Below are 25,333 nucleotides of genomic sequence, written 5' to 3'. Positions count from 1 at the left end.
CGCCTCTTAGTGCCCAACACTAACCATCCCCTCAGCGCATAGCACTAAGCCCCCCCCCCCCAGTGCCTAACACTAACCCCCCCATGCCCAACACCCCCCCCCCCCGTGCCCAACACAAATCCCCCTCCTAGTGCCTAACACTAACCCCCCCCCTCCTTGTGCCTAACACTAACCCCCCCTCCTACTGCCTAACACTAACCCCCCCTCCTACTGCCTAACACTAACCCCCCCTCCTACTGCCTAACACTAACCCCCCCTCCTACTGCCTAACACTAACCCCCCCTCCTACTGCCTAACACTAACCTCACATCCTAGTGCCTAACACTAACCTCACATCCTAGTGCCTAACACTTACCCCCCCCCCCTAGTAACCCTTCCTCCTAGTGCCTAACGCTAACCTTCCCCTCCTGGTGCCTAACGCTAACCTTCCCCTCCTGGTGCCTAACGCTAACCTTCCCCTCCTGGTGCCTAACGCTAACCTTCCCCTCCTGGTGCCTAACGCTAACCTTCCCCTCCTGGTGCCTAACGCTAACCTTCCCCTCCTGGTGCCTAACGCTAACCTTCCCCTCCTGGTGCCTAACGCTAACCTTCCCCTCCTGGTGCCTAACGCTAACCTTCCCCTCCTGGTGCCTAACGCTAACCTTCCCCTCCTGGTGCCTAACGCTAACCTTCCCCTCTTGGTGCCTAACGCTAACCTTCCCCTCTTGGTGCCTAACGCTAACCTTCCCCTCTTGGTGCCTAACGCTAACCTTCCCCTCTTGGTGCCTAACGCTAATCTTCCCCTCCTGGTTCCTAACGCTAACCTTCCCCTCCTGGTGCCTAATACTAACCTTCCCCACCTAGTGCCTAACACTAACCTTTCCCTCCTAGTGCCTAACACTAACCCCCCTCCTAGTGCCTAACACTAACCCCTCTCCTAGTGCCTAACACTACCCCCCCCTCCTAGTAACGCTTCCTCCTAGTGCCTAACACTACCCCCCCCTCCTAGTAACGCTTCCTCCTAGTGCCTAACACTAACCCCCCCCCCTCTTAGTAACCCTTCCTCCTAGTGCCTAACACTAACCCCCCCCCACCTCCTGGTGCCTAACGCTAACCTTCCCCTCCTGGTGCCTAACGCTAACCTTCCCCTCCTGGTGCCTAACGCTAACCTTCCCCTCCTGGTGCCTAACGCTAACCTTCCCCTCCTGGTGCCTAACGCTAACCTTCCCCTCCTGGTGCCTAACGCTAACCTTCCCCTCCTGGTGCCTAACGCTAACCTTCCCCTCCTGGTGCCTAACGCTAACCTTCCCCTCCTGGTGCCTAACGCTAACCTTCCCCTCCTGGTGCCTAACGCTAACCTTCCCCTCCTGGTGCCTAACACTACCCCCCCCTCCTAGTGCCTAACACTACCCCCCCCTCTTAGTAACCCTTCCTCCTAGTGCCTAACACTAACCCCCCCCCCCCCCCTCCTGGTGCCTAACGCTAACCTTCCCCTCCTGGTGCCTAACGCTAACCTTCCCCTCCTGGTGCCTAACGCTAACCTTCCCCTCCTGGTGCCTAACGCTAACCTTCCCCTCCTGGTGCCTAACGCTAACCTTCCCCTCCTGGTGCCTAACGCTAACCTTCCCCTCCTGGTGCCTAACGCTAACCTTCCCCTCCTGGTGCCTAACGCTAACCTTCCCCTCCTGGTGCCTAACGCTAACCTTCCCCTCCTGGTGCCTAACGCTATCCTTCCCCTCCTGGTGCCTAACGCTATCCTTCCCCTCCTGGTGCCTAACGCTATCCTTCCCCTCCTGGTGCCTAACGCTATCCTTCCCCTCCTGGTGCCTAACGCTATCCTTCCCCTCCTGGTGCCTAACACTACCCTTCCCCTCCTGGTGCCTAACACTATCCTTCCCCTCCTGGTGCCTAACACTAACCGTCCCTCATTATACTAAACACTAATCCCAGCACCCAAACAATTGCTACTTGTAGCTGACCATCTACAAATAGATGATTGGCTGCAATCACTATTCACTACATAGCACTATCTGCATCAGACACCTAACTCAGCGCTTGTGCGCCCGATTACCAATGATTTGCACTGGCGTCTGTTAGAAACCTGCCGATCCCTTCACCCACATGACCTAATTTGTACTTTACCTGTACTGATCTTCTCTTGCCGCAGTGTTCCACACTACGTTCTAGCCTCTTACAAACGTTGGGAGGATGAAGCAGAGTGTGAAGCACCATAGCAAGAGGTGGTCATAAAGGTCAATCAGTACTCTCAGTCATGCCCCCCTCCTCAGACACTGGAAGGTACAGTTTCGCTTCTTCTACCTACTAACCAGATATGTTCACAAATCTCTGTGCAAGAGGAGCAGGAGCAGTTTGGGATAGATGGCCCATAGAAGTGCACTGCATGGAGCAGTACAAGCCCATGGCTCAAATCAATGCTCAATAGATTCCTGCTAAAAATGTACTGAGTTTACAATGTGGTGGGGAACCGATCGCTATCCAATAGAAATGCAAACTGCTAGGGATATATCGGCTTGATATACTAGGTAATAAGTAATATGCATATGCCTCGCTCAATATAGTTTGTGCAGATAAGATACACCTCATATTAAGCCCCATTGTAAAGGTGAAACTGTGTTTGCCATTTTTTTGATAGTCAATGACAGTTTGTGAACAATTAGGCAGGAGCATTACTATTACGTCTTCCATAACGATCACACCGGTTTGTCCAAGCTAGCTTAAAGGACAACTGAAGTGAGAGGGCTATGGAGGCTGCCATATTTATTTCCTTTTGAGCAATACCAGTTGCATTGCTATCCTACTGATGCTCTACCTCTAATACTTTTAGCCATAGACCCTGAACATGCATGCAGCTTATCAGGTGTTTCTAACATTATTGTCAGATCTGACAAAAATTAGCTGCATGCTTGTTACTGGTGTTATTCAGACACTTTTGCAGCCAAATATATCAGCAGGGCTGCCAGGCAACTGGTATTGTTTAAAAGGAAATGAATATGGCAGCCTTCATATACGGTACTTGCTGATAAAAATACGGTATGTACAATTAAGATGAAATATTCTCCAGTATGTTACTAAATTGTATTAAAATTCCCCTGAACACAAGTGACCAACTGTGAAGACAATACAATCCCTTTCCAGCATAGATAACTACTGTAACGCAAACAGCTTCCCAGTGCAAAGAAAAATGCCCTCATCTCTCTCTAGAATTGATGCTTATAACATAGGTGCGTACACATGGCTGGCGTTTTAAAACACTCCTTTGTAGTGCAAGTGTACACCACATATATTATTAACAACACAACACAGACAAGATCCCTACCAACACTATGATCAACGGCAGGCAAGAAATCCCCAGGCATGTATTGTATGCAAACCTGTCCTGAAATGCAGACAAACAACTAAGCAGTGTGACTTTAGCTGGCCACATGCTATTAACTGACTGTAAAGACTTCCACGTGCTAAATGAAATACATATAGCAATAAAATGTAAAACCTCTGTATTAAAAAAGGGTCACTGTAGTCCTCGTGAAGCGAGACTGACAACATACTATGAAACAATCCCCCTGAAGATGCCTACAATATATCAGAGTGTGTACAGTTAGCAGCAGGGCTGTGGAGTCGGTACAAAAAAACATCCAACTCCTACTCTGACTCTTCAGTTTATGATACCACCGACTTCAACTCCAGGTACCCCAAATTACTCCGACTCCTTAGTCTAATACTTACCAGGGTTGTGGAGTTGGTACAAAAATCATCCAACTCCGATGCCTCAGTTTTATGAAACCACCGGCTCCAGGTACCCAAAATTGTTCCGACTCAACAGTCCTTGCAGGGCTATGGAGTAAGTACAAAAATCATCCGATTCCTCAGTTTATAAAAACCACCGACTCCAGGTACTCAAAAATTGCTCCAACTCCCCAGCCCTGACAGGATGCGCACACACACACACATCTAATTTTGATTGGTCAATGACTGACCACAGTGTTCTCCCCAGAAATTTTTTTCAGCCGGGTGGCATGAAAAAGTAGCTGGGTGGGGCGAGATGAGAGAATGCAGGGGCAGTGCTTCTGTGAGCAATTATGCTTACAGAATAGGAGGAGGTGAGCCAATGACAGCCGGGTGCTCATCAAAACTAGCTGGGTGGAGCACCCAGCTAAAAGAGCCTGGGGAGAACACTGGACAAATTTTACTACTTCCATACACAACATGTTGATAAAATTTGATATCCGTTTTCCCTCATAATACTTGCAAGTGGTAAAATTAGCCAGACAAAATTCGAAATGTGTACACCACTTTAAGCCATAGGCCCAGTTCACACTCGCAGTAAAAAAAACTGTCCGTTCATGGATCAGAAGGAAACGAATTGGAACGGATGGGAATGGATCCAATGTTAACATATGGATCCGTTCACATTCGTCCATTCAAACGGGTCCGTTCCGCACAATCCACTAAACGGACCGCAACTTTGGTTCTGCAGCAATTTTCCTGGACCACTGAGCCCAGGAGAACAAAGACGGAAGTGCTGCATTGGGGGCAGTAAGAAAACACTAGTAAAGGAACGGACCGTTCTAAGGGGCAAAATCCACTATGGGAATGAGAGGTAGGTGGGGGGGGGGGGGGGGGGGTGGATGTGTGGAAACAGAACAGAAGCAGCAGAACAGAAAGAGTGGCAACAGATCTGATCGACCGATGATCAGATCCATTTTCACGGATCCGCTTGCCACTTCAACGCATGTGTGAACCGGGCCATACACACAAATGTTTGCCAAAGATCGATTCATCTCGGATTAGAATCGATTTCATCCATGAACTGCAGAATGATTTTTCAATAGATTCCAGCAGAGAATCTACTGAAAAATCGATTGAGCGGCAGCGCTGCAACATCCAATGCAGTGCAACTGACTTGCCTGCCCTGCTCCTCCTGATTGACCAACATTTTTCAACCGGTCCGATCAATTTGAAAAAATGGCCCAAATCCATCAGAAGCTTTAGTTGCATCAATTCCCAAAAGATTCAGTCACAGTGGTCGTATCTGACCTGTGGCAATTCAAATGGGAAGAATTGACATGTGTATGGCCTGCTTACAATCAGACTGGCCACAACACAGACCTATACAGGGTCAACTTTACACAAACCACAATGTACTCCACTCACAAGGCTACACAAATTCTTAACAACATTCAAGTGTCAATATCCACAGCAACATTATATCCAAGACCATGGAAGAAAATCTCTAGTGTGTAATAAAGGTGTGCTGAAAGCCAAACAACTACATAACTAAATGTTATAATTTGTCAGTTCAATCTCCTAGGTACAATACCCAAACACACCTATTATTTTTTTCTTCCTCTTTTGAGGGTCATGTGGAAGGCAAGAGAAAAAGAGTGGTAACACCAGGAGTTCCGATTTCCTCAAATGCTTTCCCCCACGGGGACTAAACCCAACTACACCACGTCAGAACACTGAACAATACTATCTACAACCTGTGGCGATAATACCGGTTTATACAGCTTCCTGCGGACCCTTTACCATCTTGAAAACCCAATCCACAAACGGGAGCTTGCAGACTGTCCAAATCACAGATCAGTGGTGCAAAAAACATTTATGAAGAATTAGGGATAAAGCTAGAGTCCAAGGACTGTCACTGCATTTAATCTGAAAATACAGGAAGCGAATCCTTACGGAATGTTTACATGTACATATGTGAACACCGTGTGGGAGTGTTGTATATATACACATACACACATAGAAACACATACATATATGTGACTTTACTGACAATGGAATGCAAGCAAGCCTAATGGTAATGAGCCCCAAAGCCCCTCCAGCGAGTCTCACCTGCTCCACTCTCAGCTGAACTGCTTGGAAACTTCACTTCCTGGTCTCGGACACATCAGCTCTCAACAGACAGCGCACCTAAGCCCGATCACTGCCCACATTGATGGACAGGCACACGCACCAATCACAAGCTGGTGTCAGCATCACACAGACCAGTCTCAGGCATTAGGCCCGCCTCTCCTGCGGGTCTCACAAGCTTGCATGAAGGTGATCCATCTCTGCAACAGACCATCTTGTCCAATGGGATTACGTGACAGTGCGCTGGAGGCGGAAGCTGAACGGAATCCTATGAGCTGCGTGACGTATTGATGGAGCAGCGGCCATGTTAATTTCGGGAAAGGATAATTTTTCATGATAAAGCAGACCTAAGTGAAACATTTAATTCTGTTAAGTTATTGGGTGTTGTACCTAATAGGACTGTACTTATTTATTTTTTAATGTATTATTTTACCTAACTAGTGTCTTAATTTCATTGCTTCTAGGGGGTGAGTTCTTCCATATGCATACCTCCCAACTTTTTGAGAAGAGAAAGAGGGACACTTAAACCACGCCCCGGCCACACCCCCGATCAAGAATCCGTCACACCCCTAGTCACCCACACTATAAAGATTTCATAAGAAAAAATATGTTGTTATATAATTCAAACCATACTGGTCCTTTCTATCCTGGTTCATTTTCCTTCATATTAACATTTTAAAGTTAGTAATATATCAATTTAAAGCATGGGAATAAAGTTTAGAGTCAATAAAACATATTTTTTTTAGTAGAGAAATATATATATTAACATAGAAAGAGGGACAAAGTCCTGAAAGAGGGACAAATGAGGAGGAAAGAGGGACAGGGCTCCCGTGAGGGACTGTAGTCAAAAAGAGGGACAGTCGGGAGCTACGCATATGCTGGTTGGCATGCTACTTTGCCAGCCAGCTCCTTCCTCTCTCCAGGTAGAGAAGGGTTGTGTAAAACTCTGTACGCATGCACAATTACCATCGTTAGAAAACAAGCAATTCTGTTAGAAAACAAGCAATCCCCGATGCTTTGTGACAAGTGATGTCAGAGCATGGTTGAATTCAGAGCTGGTCAGCGAAAATGGGGACCCGGAAGCGCATAATTCACCATATGTGAATCGTTTAAATGGAGTTATTGTTCGTTATCGTTCAATATGAACTAACACTGATTATTATCCAAACCAATGCGCCAGGACTGATTAGTTTACATGGTCTACATGGTTGATAATCGATGTCTTTTACTTTCGGTGTCCCATTATTTCCTGTTAGTTATGGGCATCAGTGGTCGAGCATGTGGCCATGTTCACAATAGAGCGTTGTGGTGTGGCATAATGACCACTTTGTAACGCAGCTTGCCACACTGCTATGCACAACCTATTTCAACAGGTTGAAACCAACCTAAACACAACCTAGTTCACAGGTGCACAATATAACAACATGCAGCATGGTAACTGGCATGCAGTGCATTACCCAAAACAAGTGTTAACAGTGACAGTGAAGCATACTACTTAGGCCTAAGGCCTTGTTCACATCAGGGACGTTTCTGTGCGCTTTTCACAGCACACTGCCCTGTGCGTTCAGCAAGGTATTTATTTTCCCATGTAATTAAATCTAGCTGGTTCACATCTATGCGCTGCGTTGAGCAGCGTTACAAAAACGTAGGGTAGCATGCATTTCTGTGCATCGAGCTGTAAAGCGCACATCAATGTAAGTGAATGGGTGCGTTTTTTCCCTATCCTTAGGGGAGTATCTGTTTTTTTTATTTTAACTCCAGACTCCGTTTAATGACCAATGCTACTACAAAATGAATCTCCTCTCTCTCTCCGTTAATGCAGCAATTCCCTAAGATCCGAAAACTATCTGAAGGGTTCATCCAGGGTAAAAAGTTTGAGAAAGGTGTAAAACTAACCATCCTTCTACCCTATGCCTAACACTACCCGTCCTTGCCTGCACATTAGGGTAGGGTCACACTAGATGTGGTTGCAGAATGCAATCCAGGGTCCGGGCTCCGGTTTTCTAAAACCGGAACGCAAATGGACACGTGCTGCCCTTCTGCAGCATAAGTTTTGGATCAATTGTAGCAAAGGAAGAGCAAACAGAAATCCGGGCACCAGCCAGCAGAAAATGCTGCATACAACTCCTTTATTTCATCCCCAAGATCCCTGACAGAAAATTGTAAGGCCTAACAGCCGTTTCACAGACGAATCTGCTTCTTCAGAGGCAACAATAACCGTTATTGCCTGGATTTCTGTTTGCTCTTCCTTTGCTACAATTGAATCTGGTTGATCCGGAGGCACAGCCTTTAACCCCTGCTACCCCCTTGGGGCTGCCTACCAGGGCATCTAGTGCCACCCTACGTGCTTTTCCTTTTACTAAGTTTTGGATCAGTTTGCATTTAAAAAAAATGGATCCCCAGCACTGTCTGTGGGTGGGGAGGGGGCCGCCATGCTGGAGGGGGTAGCAACCAGGAAGAAGGGCAGCGTGTACAGCGGCAGGGAGGGGGGTCACCCCCTCCCCCCCCACTTGGGTCCCTGCTCCCCCTTCAGCTAGTTTCTTTTAAAATTATTTTAAAATCAATGTAGCAGCGAGTGGGGAACTTAGTTACTTGCGTTCCACCGCTCGCTGTGTCACTTTCTGCAATGACGCCCTCTGTACTTAATTGGGCGGCATTACAGGAAGTGATGCAGCAAGCAATGGAACGCAAGGAAGTAAGTTCCCCCCTCTCCGCTACATTGATTTTTAAATTATTTAAAAAGAAACTAGCTGAAGGGGGAGCGGGGAAAAGGGGACCCAGGTGAGGAAGGGGAGGTGACCCCCCCTCCCCGCCGCTGTGCACGCTGCCCTCCTTCCTTACTGCTACCACCTCCAGCATGACGGCCCCCTCCTGTAGAGATGGCCCAAAAGGTCTGCACGCAAACTTATTCGCGCGAACTTCGGTACAGGCGTGTGACAGGTGCACATTTGTAATACCCATCACTGCATATACCTATACCTATCTGTTGTTCAGTGCACCCACCTACCTACGTGAGTGCACACAGTGTGCTATTTAATACCACCAGTCACTGTACTTGTTCACTGTACGTGTGTGTGACAGGTGCACATTTGTAATACCCGTCACTGCATATACCTACCTGTTGTTCACAGTGCACCCACCTACCTACGTGAGCGCACGCAGTGTCACTGCACCTGTTCACGGTACCTGTGTGTGTGTGTGGCAGCTGCACATTGTATTGATACCAGTCACTCACTGCATACCTGTTCACTGCACCTGTGTTACTGCACATTGTATTAGTCAAGTCAGTGCATACCTTTCACTTCATCCCCCCCAATATGGGCAAAACAGGCAGAGCCATTGGCAGGCCATCCGGCAGGTCTGTTTGAGGTCGTGGTGTCGTGATTTTGTGCGGCCCTGGACCAAAGTACAGTGTTCAGAAGGTGCGTGCCATCAACCCCCAAGATTGTCAGGACGTAGTTGACTATTTAACACAGAACACCTCATCTTCCTCAGCTTCCACACGGAAGCGTGACAAATCTTCCTCCTCCTGCTCTGATTCTGGCACCCCACTTAACTTAACACTCTGTCGGCCGCCACCACCAAAATGCCATCACCCCAGGGCTCAGCGGTGTGGAAATTTTTTTGTGTGTCTGCCTCAGATGAGAGTAATGCCATCTGTACTCTCTGCCACCTAAAATTGAGCCATGGGAAGACCAAGACCCGCATAGGGACAAGTTCCTTACGAAGGCACAAGATGACAAATCACAAACTGCAATGGGATGACCACCTGAGGAAAAGCAGCACACAAAAGCAAAGCCACACACCGCAGTGGAAGATACCAGGCCGCAATTATTTCTCAAAAAGGGCGATACCCAAACTATACCGTGATGTTGAAAGGCAAGTGGTGTCATCTCTGGCACTCAGCGTTGTGTCAAGGGTCCATCTGACCACGTGGTCTGCAAAGCACGGTCAGGCCTGCCCGAAGACTAAGTCACTCCCCACGCACAGCATCTCTGCCTGTACGCCATGCGACTGCCTGCCCCAAGACTAGGTTGCTCCCCACACAGCATCTTTGCCTGCAGGCTGCTTGACTGCCTTCTCCGCTACAACTAACAGAGTCCAGGACACCAGGCGGATTCCTGAATTTTTAAGGCACACCCAAGATAATAAGGTCGTTGCTTCATTGTGGACAGACCAAATTCGATCAGCTGGACAATCACTGTTGTTCTATCATTGAGCTCCCTCAGCCCGGTGACCATATGGGCTTGAAAACCGCTATCGCCTGCACTCTCGCCATGGTGCGCACCAGTCCAGCATGGCCGTCACTACACAAACAGCTGTTTGCGGTGCGTTACACAGTGTGTTTGATGTGTCAGTGTGAAGCAGTACTCTAATTACACTTCCTGATTGATGTATACACATGCAAGATGTTTAAAAGCACTTTAGGCCTCCAATTTAGCATGCAATCTGATTTCTGCCCTTAAAACGCTGCTTTGCGTCAAATCCAGATTTTTCCCCGGGACGTTTGGTGTGTATCCCAGGGTTGCTCTCCAAATTCACGAATGTGTTATGTACCCGAAAATTCGGGTAAATTTTTATGGTTGCCGAATTCAAATCCGAATTCTGATGATTCGAATACGAATCTACCCGAACAGTGCCTCTCAAATTTGGCCGAATGATTGCAAATTCGGGCAAAAATTCAGTTTTCGGGAATTCGGATGTCTTTTTTTTATTTAAAAGAACTCCTTCTCCTCCACCTGAAATGGTCTTCCAACAGTCTTGAAGGAGTTCCCAGAGATGCTTAGCACTTGTTGGCCCTTTTGCCTTCACTCTGCGGTTTAGCTCACCCCAAACCATCTCAAATGGGTTCAGGTCTGGTGACTGTGGAGGCCAGGTCATCTGGTGCAGCATCCCATCACTCTCCTTCCTGGTCAGATAGCCCTTACACACAGGAGTCTAGTCCTGAGAAAAGAGGTGAGTGGACTCACCCCAAAAACCTCCTGAGCTGTGCCGAAAAATGGGTGTGGTCACACCACTGAATGTAGGCGTGGTCATGGGTGGGGCCAGACATACATGACCTTAGTAGGTGTAAAAGGTCTGCCAGGGAAGTTTGAGTTCTGCCGTGGTGCATCCCCCAAAAATAGATGTAATCTGATAGCATACCAAACACACAAATGGAGAAACTCACTCCCAAACAGTTCTCTGCTGCTTTATAAAGCCTGCAGGCTGCTTATAAGCCAATGAGAAGTGCACACATATGTTACACCTAGCTTGCAGTGATTAATCAAACAGAAGCTGAGCAAGTCAGCCAGTCGTTGGAGAGGGCTTCAGTTGCATATAGACAATGGGTATATGACCAGCAGGAGGCACCAGCGTGCAGGATATTCCCTCTCATCTGCCCCCCTCCTAACTAAACTGCATGGGATACTACAATAAAATTAAAAACAATGGTGCATGAGCCAGCCTGGGGCCCCGGGAACTCTCACTGCCCGGGGCCCCAGAACCAGCATCTAACACCATATGTGAGCGCAGCCAAACCCTTGGAGCTGCCACCCCCAAGGCCTGTCTCCAACTGCTCTAAAACTTACCAAACACACAAATGGAGAAACTCACTCCCAAACAGTTCTCTGCTGCTTTATAAAGCCTGCAGGCTGCTTATAAGCCAATGAAAAGTGCACACATATGTTACACCTAGCTTGCAGTGATTAATCAAACAGAAGCTGAGCAAGTCAGCCAGTCGTTGGAGAGGGCTTCAGTTGCATATAGACAATGGCTATATGACCAGCAGGGGGCACCAGCGTGCAGGATATTCCCTCTCATCTGCCCCCCTCCTAACTAAACTGCATGGGATACTACAATAAAATTAAAAACAATGGTGCATGAGCCAGCCTGGGGCCACGGGAACTCTCACTGCCCGGGGCCCCAGAACCAGCATCTAACACCATATGTGAGCGCAGCCAAACCCTTGGAGCTGCCACCCCCAAGGCCTGTCTCCAACTGCTCTAAAACTTACCAAACACACAAATGGAGAAACTCACTCCCAAACAGTTCTCTGCTGCTTTATAAAGCCTGCAGGCTGCTTATAAGCCAATGAGAAGTGCACACATATGTTACACCTAGCTTGCATTGATTAATCAAACAGAAGCTGAGCAAGTCAGCCAGTCGTTGGAGAGGGCTTCAGTTGCATATAGACAATGGCTATATAGACAATGTTTGATTAATCACTGCAAGCTAGGTGTAACATATGTGTGCACTTCTCATTGGCTTATAAGCAGCCTGCAGGCTTTATAAAGCAGCAGAGAACTGTTTGGGAGTGAGTTTCTCCATTTGTGTGTTTGGTAAGTTTTAGAGCAGTTGGAGACAGGCCTTGGGGGTGGCAGCTCCAAGGGTTTGGCTGCGCTCACATATGGTGTTAGATGCTGGTTCTGGGGCCCCAGGCAGTGAGAGTTCCCGGGGCCCCAGGCTGGCTCATGCACCATTGTTTTTAATTTTATTGTAGTATCCCATGCAGTTTAGTTAGGAGGGGGGCAGATGAGAGGGAATATCCTGCAGGATGGTGCCCCCTGCTGGTCATATAGCCATTGTCTATATGCAACTGAAGCCCTCTCCAACGACTGGCTGACTTGCTCAGCTTCTGTTTGATTAATCACTGCAAGCTAGGTGTAACATATGTGTGCACTTCTCATTGGCTTATAAGCAGCCTGCAGGCTTTATAAAGCAGCAGAGAACTGTTTGGGAGTGAGTTTCTCCATTTGTGTGTTTGGTAAGTTTTAGAGCAGTTGGAGACAGGCCCTGGGGGTGGCAGCTCCAAGGGTTTGGCTGCGCTCACATATGGTGTTAGATGCTGGTTCTGGGGCCCCGGGCAGTGAGAGTTCCCGGGGCCCCAGGCTGGCTCATGCACCATTGTTTTTAATTTTATTGTAGTATCCCATGCAGTTTAGTTAGGAGGGGGGCAGATGAGAGGGAATATCCTGCACGCTGGTGCCCCCTGCTGGTCATATAGCCATTGTCTATATGCAACTGAAGCCCTCTCCAACGACTGGCTGACTTGCTCAGCTTCTGTTTGATTAATCACTGCAAGCTAGGTGTAACATATGTGTGCACTTCTCATTGGCTTATAAGCAGCTTGCAGGCTTTATAAAGCAGCAGAGAACTGTTTGGAAGTGAATTTCTCCATTTGTGTGTTTGGTAAGTTTTAGAGCAGTTGGAGATAGGCCTTGGGGGTGGCAGCTCCAAGGGTTTGGCTACGCTCACATATGGTGTTAGATGCTGGTTCTGGGGCCCCGGGCAGTGAGAGTTCCCTGGGCCCCAGGCTGGCTCATGCACCATTGTTTTTAATTTTATTGTAGTATCCCATGCAGTTTAGTTAGGAGGGGGGCAGATGAGAGGGAATATCCTGCACGCTGGTGCCCCCTGCTGGTCATATACCCATTGTCTATATGCAACTGAAGCCCTCTCCAACGACTGGCTGACTTGCTCAGCTTCTGTTTGATTAATCACTGCAAGCTAGGTGTAACATATGTGTGCACTTCTCATTGGCTTATAAGCAGCCTTCAGGCTTTATAAAGCAGCAGAGAACTGTTTGGGAGTGAGTTTCTCCATTTGTGTGTTTGGTAAGTTTTAGAGCAGTTGGAGACAGGCCTTGGGGGTGGCAGCTCCAAGGGTTTGGCTGCGCTCACATATGGTGTTAGATGCTGGTTCTGGGGGCCCGGGCAGTGAGAGTTCCCGGAGCCCCAGGCTGGCTCATGCACCATTGTTTTTAATTTTATTGTAGTAATCTGATAGCATTTCACCAAAAATACACATAGTCTGGCAGCAGCAGTTCCCCAAAAATTTAAATCTGACAGCAGTTCCCCCAAAATAGCCCAGTATAGCTATCCAGGTCTATAGGTGTCCCCAGTATAAGTAGCGAAGTGTATAGTTGTCCCCAGAGTAGGTAGCCAGGTGTATAATGTCCCCAGAATAGTTAGCTAGGTCTATAGATGTCCCCAGTATAGCCAGGTGTATAGGTGTCTCCAGTATAGCCAGGTGTATAGGTGTCCCCAATATATGTAGCCAGGTGTATAGCTGCCTCCACTATAACCAGGTGTATAGCTGTCTCCAGTATATGTAGCCAGGTGTATAGCTGCCCCCCAGTATATGTAGCCAGGTGTATAGCTGTCCCCAGTATATGTAGCCAGGTGTCTTCAGGAGGGGAGAAGCACAGTGGAGGGGGAGTAGTGGGCACAGCGGTGGGGAAGGGGGGACGTTTCCCCCCCTTGCCTCACCTTGGGGCTCCCCCTCCCTCGCTTTCCCCTCCAGAACTAAACATTTGCAGTGGCTGGCAGCGGGCATCAGCGGGTGGGACTTACCTCTTCCTCCTTCCGGCAGGAGTTGAAGCTCTGGGTGCTGCTAGTCTGGTCTAGACCAGAGCAGCGGCATGCAGAACTTCTTGCGGCCCTAGGAAGAGGGGGTGGTAAGTCCTCGCCCACTGCCAGCAGCCGCAAATGTTTAGTTCTGGAGGGGGAGCCCCAAGGTGAGGGAAAGGGGGGGGGGGGGAGCCGTCCCTGATTCCCCACTGCTGTGCCCACTACTTCCCCTCCACTGCGCTGCCTACCCTCCGCTGTCTCCATACTAGGGTGGACGACGTCCACTCTCTGGAAAAAGTAGGTAGACGTCGTCCACCCACGTTCACGCAGGACTCAACCCCTGCTTACACAGCCTGGAGGTGTGTTTGGGGTCATTGTCCTGTTGAAAAATAAATGATGGTCCAACTAAACGCAAACCGGATGGAATAGCATGCAGCTGCAAGATGCTGTGGTAGCCATGCTGGTTCAGTATGCCTTTAATTTTGAATAAATCCCCAACAGTGCCACCAGCAATGCACCCCCACACCATCACACCTCCTTCTCCATGCTTCACGCTGGGAACCAGGCATGTAGAGACCATCCATTCACCTTTTCTGCATCGCACAAAGGCACGGTGGTTGGAACCAAAAATCCCAAATTTGGAATCATCAGACCAAAGCACAGATTTCCACTGGTCTAATGTCCGTTCCTTGTGTTCTTAAGCCCAAACAAGTCTCTTCTGCTTGTTGCCTGTCCTTAGCAGTGGTTTCCTAGCAGATATTCTACCATGAAGGCCTGATTCACACACTCTCCTCTTAACAGTTGTTCTAGAGATGTGACTGCTGCTAGAACTCTGTGTGGCATTGACCTGGTCTCTAATCTGAGCTGCTGTTAACCTGCGATTTCTGAGGCTGGTGACTCAGATGAACTTATCCTCCGCAGCAGAGGTGACTCTCGGTCTTCCTATCCTGGGGCCAGGGCCAGTTTCTTTGTAGCGTTTGATGGTTTTTGAGACTGCACTTGGGGACACTTTCAAAGTTTTCCTAATTTTTCGGACTGACTGACCTTCATTTCTGCTGTTTTTTTTCTTGCCATAATACAAATTCTAACAGTCTATTCAGTAGTAGGACTATCAGCTGTGTATCCACCTGACTTCTCCACAACGCAAATGATGGTCCCAACCCCATTTATAAGGCAAGAAACCCCACTTATTAAACCTGATAGGGCAAACCTGTGAAGTGAAAACCATTTCAGGTGACTACCTCTTGAAGCTCATCAAGAGAATGCCAATAGTGTGCAAAGCAGTAATCAAAGCAAAAGGTGGCTACTTTGAAGAACCTAAAATATGACATATTTTCAGTTGTTTCACACTTTTTGGTTATGTACAATACTTCCACATGTGTTAATTCACCATAGTTTGGATGCCTTCAGTGTGAATCTACTATGTTCATAGTAATGAAAATAAAGAAAACTCTTTGAATGAGAAAGTGTGTCCAAACTTTTGGTCTGTACTATATATATATATATATATATATATATATATATATATATATATATATATATATATATATATATATATATATATACCATAGCTCCCAACTGTCCCTCTTTGGGAGCCCTGTCCCTCTTTCCTCATTTGTCCCTCTATCAGGACTTTGTCCCGCTTTCTATATCTATACTAAAATGTGTTTGATTGACTCTAAACTTTATTCCCATCCTTTCAATTGATATATTACTAATTTTAAAATGTTAATATGAAGGAAAATGAACCAGGATAGATAGAGAGGACCAGTTTTGTTTGAATTATAAAACAACATATTTTTCTTATGAAATCTTTATGGTTTGCATGTCAGGGGCGTGAATAGGGGTGTGGCTTAAGTGTCCCTCTTTCTCATCTCAAAAAGATGAGAGGTATGTATATGCAGTATATAAATATATACAGTATATAAATATATATACAGTAAATATATATATATATATATATATATATTTTTCCACGACCTGCACAATATATTTTGTGGAAAATAATTCTGGTGATGAGTATATACGGAATACTCAAAAAGCCGTGTGGTCCAATGATCAGCACTTGGGCAGACATTAGTAGCAGAAATAATCTGATGACTCTACCACTTTCCTATACTGCACTCTAGTGGTCAATTCATGTTACAGTACTATTCTGTAATTCATGTAACTATACTGTCTATTCTGTTTTATTGCAAATCCTTTGTAGTGGCTTGAGCCTAATAACTGCTGTTATACCATACTAGACAGTGAGATATCATAGATGATTTTTGTTTTTTCTTTGCAACGTTATCCCGTTTTTGTTTGCATTTTCCACTTGCAATTTTTTTGTGTTTTTAGGTGTGATTTTGTTGACCAGCTCTAGACCACTAAAAACACATGCAGAAGGTGCTAAGAGGGTTTTAGCAGAAATACTTAGATGTGAGAGATAACCTTTTTTCATTATAAGGTAAGAATTCTAAATCTTACCTTGTAAGAAGACTCACAGTGATTTTTTTTAGAAAAAGGAATTCACCGCCCACGCTCTGGTGCATTATTTGACCTGAAGAAGCGATGTAGGTCGCGAAACGCGTTGTCTAAAGTACTTAATAGACGGTGAATCCCTTTTTTTTTAAAAAATCATCGCCAGTCTTCTTACAAGGTAAGATTTAGAATTCTTACCCGATAGCGAAAAAAGGTTATCTCTGACATCTAAGTATTTTTGATAAAACCTTGCATGTGTTTTTAGTTTTTTTATATCACCCTACTTGGTGGGGTGCTCCCCACTACAACTTGTGTGTAGGGCAAACTTTTTGATTGGAGCAGCGACCGATACCTGTCACCAAAGGCCGAGTGGGGACGCTACTTCCACATTTGAGTGGTTGCCTCTGGAAGCAACCCATGCCTGAGTATACACTCTGATTTTTACATTCTTGACCAAGTGCATAACAATATTATGCAATAGTGGGCTCCTGGGGTCCCATGTTTCTCTATGTCTTCATTAGTCTGGGTTCCGGTCTACACTAATTGAAATCTACGCCCTCTTTGGGACCTGTTATCCCTGTCAGGGTGTAGATTTCAATTAGCCATGACTCAAGATTTAATCTGCATGCTTATTTTGGGTCTGTGATGCAGAAAACAGTAGCGCTCCTTTAGATCGGTGGTTTTAGTGCCATACATCCACTGCCCATAGCCTTCTCAATACAGAGGAGGTGGTAGGGTGTGTCAGGTGGAGGCAGGGGTGACAGCAGTTAAAAAGGGTGCAAGACACATCTTGTTTAAAAGGGAGCCTGCTAATAGTGGTGCACTTTTAAACAAGACATCAAGGATCAAGGTTAGGCACGGGGGAAGGGGGTAAAGGTTAGGTGCAGGGGGTTAAGGCTAGTTGCCTACTAAGGGGGTGTTAAAGGACAACTGTAACTGTAACTGGAGGGATATGGAGGCTGCCATACATTTTTAATGCACAGTCAGAATTAGAATGGCCCCAATTTTTCTGTAAAGATGAAAAATCCCAACAACTTATTTATCTTAAAGTGTAACTATCGGGCATACAATCAAAATTCTTTATTTGTATCTGGTAAACAAGTAACAAGGATGCTAACCAGGCAATCCAAAAGTTGAAATCACTGTTACTTTTCTTGTTGATAAATGATCATTCCCCAGTTTATCTGACTCTTATTTGGTACACCCAAAATTTGGTACACAACAAGGAAGTTGTAGGGCATGCTGGGTTGTCCTTTTTTGCTTCTCTACTTCTCCTCAGACTTAACTAATGCAGCCAGATTGGCTGAAGCCTCTTTCCCTCCTGTTTTTTTCTCTTCCACACCTCTGTTCCTCTCTGATTGGTCAATATTTCTCATGCTGAGACAATACACTTTCTATAGTGAAGGGCGGGCAAATCAGGCTGAGGAGAGTAAGGGAGGAAATGACAGGATTGGCTTAAAAATATCCACAGTTAATATGTGACATGCTAAGAAGGATTTTCTCTTTTTTTAGTGTAGAAAAATCACTAAAATCAAAACGTGGACAGTGCAATACATATGTTATGTAAGGAGAGGACGTATTTATCTACTTATATATGTGTGTTTTTTTCTGAGATAGTATGGCTGACAGCTCCTCTTTAAACTCAAGATATTTCTTTAGCACATTAATTTCAAGTTTTTATCAATGCTTTTATTTAAATTACCACACACAAACATTTTGTTGTGAAACTCATTGTTATTGTGATTTAAAACCACTTAAATATAACTGATATAAATCTTGACATCTATTCGTGCGAATTCATATAATACTTACTACATGCAGAAAAATCTTAAGCATATCTCACAAGCCTCAATCCAGTCAGTATACCTAGTGCTGCATAAGGTAAAGATTTTTGCACAGACACATTTTTTTCTGTTACGTGAACAACATTTTTGCATCAACTTGAACCTGTCATTAAAGGAACACTATTAAAGTTTTCCTTTTTTTCCTAAATACCTTTAATATGCAGAAGGGACTTACTGGTGACATATAGTGGCAGTAAAAGGAAAAAAAATCCTTCCCCTTATCAGACCTTCTGGAGAGCTAGGGTGAGGTGTTGGGTGAGGAGACGGGCGGGCTGCGGGCAGCTATAAGAATGTGTTGTGTAATTAGCTTTCTCCCTCCCTCTGCACACTGTCCTGCTTGGATAAACAATGCACGCTATTCCAACAGGATTCTTGTGGGCGGGCAGATCATTGAATCAGACTGACTGAAATCCGCCCAGCCGCAAGACACTCTCCTGTGAGAATAGCCTGCATTGATTATCCAAGCAGAACAGTGTGCAGAAGGAATGAGAGAGCGTCTTATACATTATTATAGCTGCCCGCAGCCTGTCAGACACAGTCACCTGACATCCTAGCTCTCCAGAAAGTTAGATAAGGGGAAGGATGTTTTTTTCCCTTTTACTGCCACTATATGTCATTAGAAAGTTCCTTCTGCCTATTAAAGGTATTTAGGGAAAAAAATATGAAAACTTTGATAGTGTTCCTTTAAGTAATAAATTATTCAGCAAACACAAACATGGAGTATCAGCATTACTATTCATCAAGATATTGGTATGTTGAGGAATAATGGTTCTAATGCTGAAGTGTATACCTGTACCCACATGGCTTCAGGTAGCTTCAGTGGGAAGAATGGAGGTCTAGCTGCACTTGCTCCTCTTTGTGAGAGCTCTGGCTGCTCCCTTCAGTTGCTGGAGAGTGCAGCTGCTAGCAGGTGCAAGCTGCTTAGTGAACAGCCTACAACTTATTCTGTCACTCTGGCCAGAGGCAGCAGCCAGTGCGCTCCTACACACAGCAAACTCCAGCCCCTGGAAAAAACACCTGCTGTTATCAGGTAATGGTATCATTACTGGGAGGTCTGGGGGCACTATAAGGATATTATAACATAACTATAAGATCTCCCTCATTTACCAAAACACTTGGCCTGTCAACTATTTGCATATTACCATGGCAGCACTGAGAGGTAAAACGGTGTATCAATTGGTTGTGGTAGTAATATTCAGAGACACCAAAGAAAAAAACAAAATATGGGGCGGAGGAGGAGGATACAGATTGGAGCGAGAAAAAGATGAAGATGGCAACCTTGCCAGGTCGGCAACTACTGCGCCTGCACGAGCGCCGCTGGTAATTGCACTCACGTGGTCTGGTGCGTTCTGCACAGACACATTACTTCTGCACCTGCGCAAAATGCTCCAGACCACATGAGTGCGGTCACCAGCGGCACTCGCGCAGTAGATGCCGACCTGGCAAGGTTGCCATCTCCAGCGGAAGGTATCCCGGGACACCAGAGCTGCGGCGAGGGACGTATCGGCTGCCTGGGACTGGAGGAAGCCCCGGGTAAGCGGATCTTTTTTATTTATTTCCTCGGACATTCCCTTCAACCTTTTTCTTGTTTGTTTCAGGCATCCCAGGAGTTCAAATTCAGAGTTCTAATATAACTGCTCATCCTCCCATACCCTTCAGCGCTATGCCCACACTACAGTAAACGTCAGTTAAGGTGTTGCTGACGGGCTCAAGACAAGAATTGAACCCATAAACAGGGATGCAACTTCAAATTATTTGACCCCATAACAAATTTCTAGAGTGCCCCATTTCTTTCCCCTGCATGCCTCTTTTTTTCTTCACTCCATATCACCCTCTTTTTCTCGCTCCAATCTGTATCCTCCTCCTCCGCCCCAAACTTTGTTTTTTTCTTTGGTGTCTCTGAATATTACTACCACAACCAATTGATACACCGTTTCACCTCTCAGTGTATCTGCACCAGAGGGGACCCAAGCGGAGCTGCGGCGAGGGCACAGCGTGGCATGGCTGCCAGGGGCTTGAGGAAGCCCAAAGTAGTGTTTTTGTTTTAATCTTTGTATGTTTCCTTTAAGTGCAAGCACCTTGCAGAGGACGTCCTGCTTATCCAGTGTTTCTCATCTTACTGCAATTGGTTCAGCAGTAGCTTTTATAATAGCGTGATCAGAGATCCAACATGAAGATGACAAACGAGCAGCACCAAGAGTCTTTGCTTCACTGTTGGGTGACACTGAGGCCAGAATGATTTCACTGTTTGATAACGCCGAAATTCTAAACTTTCAACAGATTATAGATCTTGAGGACAGAAATGAACAAAACTGTCACAAAACCACAACATAAATGAACTGTTTAAAGGGGGTCTTTTGGTTCACTGGATTTCCTTTTCTTTGCCACAGAAAAGTCCTCTTGGCTACCAAAGAGATCCAAAACTTGACTCTGCTGATGAGAGAAAGAAAGAGTGATTAATGGTAAATAATCACATTATTAAAGGACAACTACAAGTACAAAGGCTTACAATCTATGGCTTACAACTTATGAAAACCCCAAAATTAAAATCTCAGACCTTTAGTATATTATTGTAGGGGCCATCAGGGCTGGGTAGTAGATGGGAGGTACATTTCCCCGGTATTTGGACTATGGTCACTTTAAAACCTTGTGTGGTCCTAGGAAAGGAGTCCGGATTTTGGCAGCAAGCAGTTGCTGCTTGTTTTTTTTCTTTTCAGGGCCGGACTCCTGGGATGGGAGGGAAGGAAGGGCGGGCCTTCCCATCCCACCTAGGTACACACCTGGTTGTCAGTCGGGCTGAGAGCCTCACTAATATGGTATTGATGAGATGCAAATTTATGCATAAGAAGCAGCCTCACAGGCAGTCTGAGGAGAGGTGTTGGAGGAGTAGCATGTCTGCTACGGAATCTCCTGACAAGGAATATTGGAGCACTTGATGGAAGCCAAACCATACCCTGGTCTGTTGTTAGTATGGTATTAGCCTGATGAAAACTGAACTTTGTTTGAACCTGCTGGACTTTATATTACCAAGCTGAAGTAAGCTGACTGTTTATTTTCCACTTGTTACTGCTGAACTGAAGCTGTTTTTCTTCTACTGCACAATAAACGGACTTAGTTTTATACATCTGTGTACTGCGTGCTGGCTGCGACCCCTCTAAACTTCATAACTGGTGCTCGGATGCGGGCAGCGCAGCACTGCAGGAAAAAGTTCAGTTTAAAAAGTGACATTTAAAGGGCCAGTCTCCTTGTCTGCATGATGGAGGAATTGGTGAAACAAATGGCCTTAGCAATTGTGCAGCTGCAGCAGAGCATGGTGTCTCAGCAGGCGAGTATGGTGACTCAACAGCAAGCCACGGAAGCCCTGCGAGAGGCCTCAGAAGCGCAAGCCAAAATACTGCTTGAGGCGGTGCAGAAGCTGGCCCAGGGGAGAGAGACAGCAGGAGCTGCCCCTAGCAACCAGGCGATGGTGAGAGCCAGTCACTTTCTGCAGAAACTAACACCCACAGATGATGTGGAAGCCTTTCTAAAAACGTTCGAAAGGACAGCAGAGCGGGAAGGATGGCCGAAAGACAAATGGGCTGGTATCCTTGCACCGTTCCTGACGGGAGAACCCCAGAAGGCCTACTACGATCTCAACCCTGCAGACGCCCTCAACTATGATCGACTAAAGGCAGAGATCCTGGCCCGACTAGGTGTAACCACAGCGGTCCGGGCACAGAGGGTGTACAGCTGGCAATACCGGATGGATCGTCCAGCCAGATCGCAGATGTATGACCTCATCCAACTGGCGACAAAGTGGCTGCAACCAGAGGTACTTACCGGGCCTGAGATGGTGGAGCGATTCGTGTTGGATCGTTTTCTGCGTGCCCTGCCAGTGGGACTACAGCGATGGGTCAGTCATGCAGACCCCAAAAAAGCGGAGCAGCTGGTGGAGATATATACCGTAGTGGAAGATCTACTCTCTCCAAAGGGCCAGGCGGGCCCCATCTTATCCCGTGTTGCAAGGTTCCCTGACTCTGGAAAGGGTGCTTCACGGAACCCCGCAACCAGCATCACCAGCAATAGGGAAGTATTCCCAACAGCCGCTCAGGGGTTGCCACCTGCTATTGCTACACCTCGGAAGGGAGGTGCGATCCAGTGTTGGAGATGTTCTGCCTGGGGCCATACCAGAGCCCAGTGTCCACTGCAGGAGGAACCCATGCAGTGTGACGTGCTACGGAGGGTGTCCTTTTTTGCCCAGGAGGTATGCCTGGCAGAGTGCCAGGAGAGCTTTGTGTGCCCCGTTAGTGTGAACCAGGTACCTGCTAAAGTCTTGCTGGACTCAGGCAGTATGGTAACCATGGTGCACGCTGATCTGATTGGAACAATTGACACTGTGCTAAAGCCGCTTAAGGTGGTGTGTATTCATGGAGACACAAAGACTTATCCTGTGGTGCCAGTGTCGATTTCAACTGACTGTGGGACAATTACTCACGCCGTCGGAGTGGTAAGAAACCTAATGTGCCAAGTAATATTGGGTCGAGACTTTCCACTGTTTTGGGAACTATGGGAGAATGTAAAAGGGAAGTTATTTAAGGATTCTGATAATAACTTAACCCCTCCTCCCCCTACCAGAGAACTTGATGCACCAAGTCTGGACAAAGATGTTGCAGAAAATTTATTGCAAAATGATCATGTATTATTGCAAAATGATGATGTATTATTACAAAAGGATGATGTAATGTTGCAAATGGATGAAAATGTGACTGACCATCCTTGTCGGGACCCTGAGCAGGTTACTGAGGGGGGGGGGGGGGATGATTCCCCATTACAGGTTATGTTGGGCGAGGCTGATGAGGAATCTTCCCCCCAATCTATGCTCCCTGACCTGGATGTGTCAAAAGGGATTTTTATCACTGCGCAGATGCGGGATCCAACGTTATCCCATGCTAGAGAACAGGTATCGGTTGTAAATGGAGTTTCCCAGGAACCTGGGGCAGAGGAGAGATTCCCTCATTTTTCAGTTCATGGGGATATGTTATATCGGGTTGCAAAGGTCAGAGAAGAGGTTGTTGAGCAGCTGCTAGTGCCTCAAGAGTTTCGGAGGATGGTACTAGACTTGGCTCACAATGAAGCATTGGGAGGTCACCTGGGTGCCGAGAAAACGGAGGCGCGGATAACTGACAGGTTTTACTGGCCTGGGTTAAAGGCCGAAGTAAAGAATTACTGCGCTTCTTGCCCCACCTGTCAGTTAACCGCGCCAGTGTCCCATTTTCGAAACCCTTTGGTGCCCTTGCCAATAATCGAGGTGCCATTCGAGCGCATTGCCATGGATATAGTGGGGCCACTGGTAAAGTCTGCCAGAGGGCACCAATATATCCTGGTCATCCTCGACTATGCTACTCGCTACCCGGAAGCCTTTCCGTTAAGAAAACCTACGTCCAAAGCTATCGCCCGAGAATTATTTAATATGTTCACTCGGACGGGTTTTCCTTGGTCCGTAAGGATTCGCCTAAAAAGGAATTGCACAAGGTGTTTTGTGACTTTAAGGAGAGGACTGACTGAAGGAGGAGCCTGTGCACTATAAGAGGATGGTGTCTGGGAGTTCGGATTAATTCTGATTAATTCCAATCATTCTGATGAAGACACTCGTTCTGTGTTAAAACATGTTAATGAGATTTTAGTGGGGAGCCCCATGAGATCTATTGGAACTATCTGCCTCCGAATATCCAGCCTCTAAGTGAGACCAGTGAACATCGTAAGACTGGTGGAACGCAGGAAAATAGCGGCGAGACGCACGGAAGTGACGTCTCTGATCTGAACCCTGACCCAGGAAGTGCAACTGGCGGCCACCGTGGAGTACGAGGATTGATGTGCGGCTCCTGAACAGGTCTGCGACCGTCACCTGGCTATACGGTACGGCGGGTGGATGCAGACGACAGTCCCCCCCTCTCCTCTTGGACTAACTGCAGCGTGAGCCTAAGGTTGGTGCTTGTACCCACAGGATAAGAACGGACTGAGGAGCATACTCCATCCATAAGTATCGTGAGGTTCCTTAGTGCTTAATAGCTCATCAGGAATCATGTGGCGTATTGCCCTATATGGGATTTGAATGTGATCGGATACTTACATCTAACCTGGATACTCTGGAAGTTAGAGAAAAAACCCGGGACCAGTGCAAGAGAAGTAGGGACTATACAGATCATATGTAATATCATTATTATTATTACCCCTCATTTAGGATTGCTAGTATTTTATGCGATTTTTATAATAATCATCTGAATTGGAGACATTTTTGATCATACACATATGTATATATATGTTTTATGGGTGCACCTTATTTATGGTGATTTTTTATAACCAAATTATCCCTCTCCCCTTTTTTTGAGATATCCATCAGCAAGCTCTCAGGATGTTTTGATTGAGTGAATGCTGTAAGAGTGTGGTATGTCATATGGAATACTATTGAAATAATTTTTACTGTAATTTGAAATAATTTTTACTGTAATTTGATTTAATTTTTATCCTCTTCTGATCTTTTTATTGTTGAATAAATAGATATAACCTTGTGGAAATTATCAGCGCTTCTCACATTTTGCTTTGAAATGTGTGTGTGTAGTTGGTGATAGGGGTACCCCAACATAGTGAGGTAGCAGCAGACATTTAGTAGGAGGAACCTTTCCTTCTCCTTTCCTCCTCTAGAAATTTCCTCGGCTAAAGTTATAATTGTAACCATAAGCGCCACCTAGATAGTACAGTTCCCCATACCGCCCAACTTTTGAAGATGAGAAAGAGGGACACTTAAGCCACACCCCTGTGTGGCTTTAAGCTACCCTCCACCTGGCTGGGGTGCCTGGGTTCTGG

General features: G+C 46.3%; 2 protein-coding genes across 5 annotated transcripts in view; both read right to left on the bottom strand.

Moving 5' to 3' along the window:
* Window positions 1-5,992, bottom strand: part of GOLPH3L (golgi phosphoprotein 3 like) — a 102,576-nt gene extending 96,584 nt beyond the window's left edge. Inside the window, exon 1 of the mRNA XM_068253252.1 lies at window positions 5,836-5,992. The gene's annotated coding sequence lies outside the window, so the exon portion shown is untranslated. The remainder of the gene's footprint in view (window positions 1-5,835) is intronic.
* Window positions 5,993-20,407: 14,415 nt separating this feature from the next.
* Window positions 20,408-25,333, bottom strand: part of HORMAD1 (HORMA domain containing 1) — a 99,621-nt gene continuing 94,695 nt past the window's right edge. For 3 of the 4 annotated variants that reach the window (XM_068253248.1, XM_068253247.1, XM_068253251.1), the window contains one exon: window positions 20,408-20,923. In XM_068253248.1, the coding sequence (XP_068109349.1) occupies window positions 20,834-20,923 (90 nt within the window). In that variant the 3' untranslated portion in view covers window positions 20,408-20,833. The remainder of the gene's footprint in view (window positions 20,924-25,333) is intronic. The other variant, XM_068253250.1, reaches the window with a different exon arrangement.

This window comes from Hyperolius riggenbachi, chromosome 9 (assembly GCF_040937935.1).
Source record: "Hyperolius riggenbachi isolate aHypRig1 chromosome 9, aHypRig1.pri, whole genome shotgun sequence".
NCBI classification, from domain to species: Eukaryota; Metazoa; Chordata; class Amphibia; order Anura; family Hyperoliidae; genus Hyperolius; species Hyperolius riggenbachi.
This window is presented reverse-complemented; position numbering and strand designations above follow the sequence as displayed.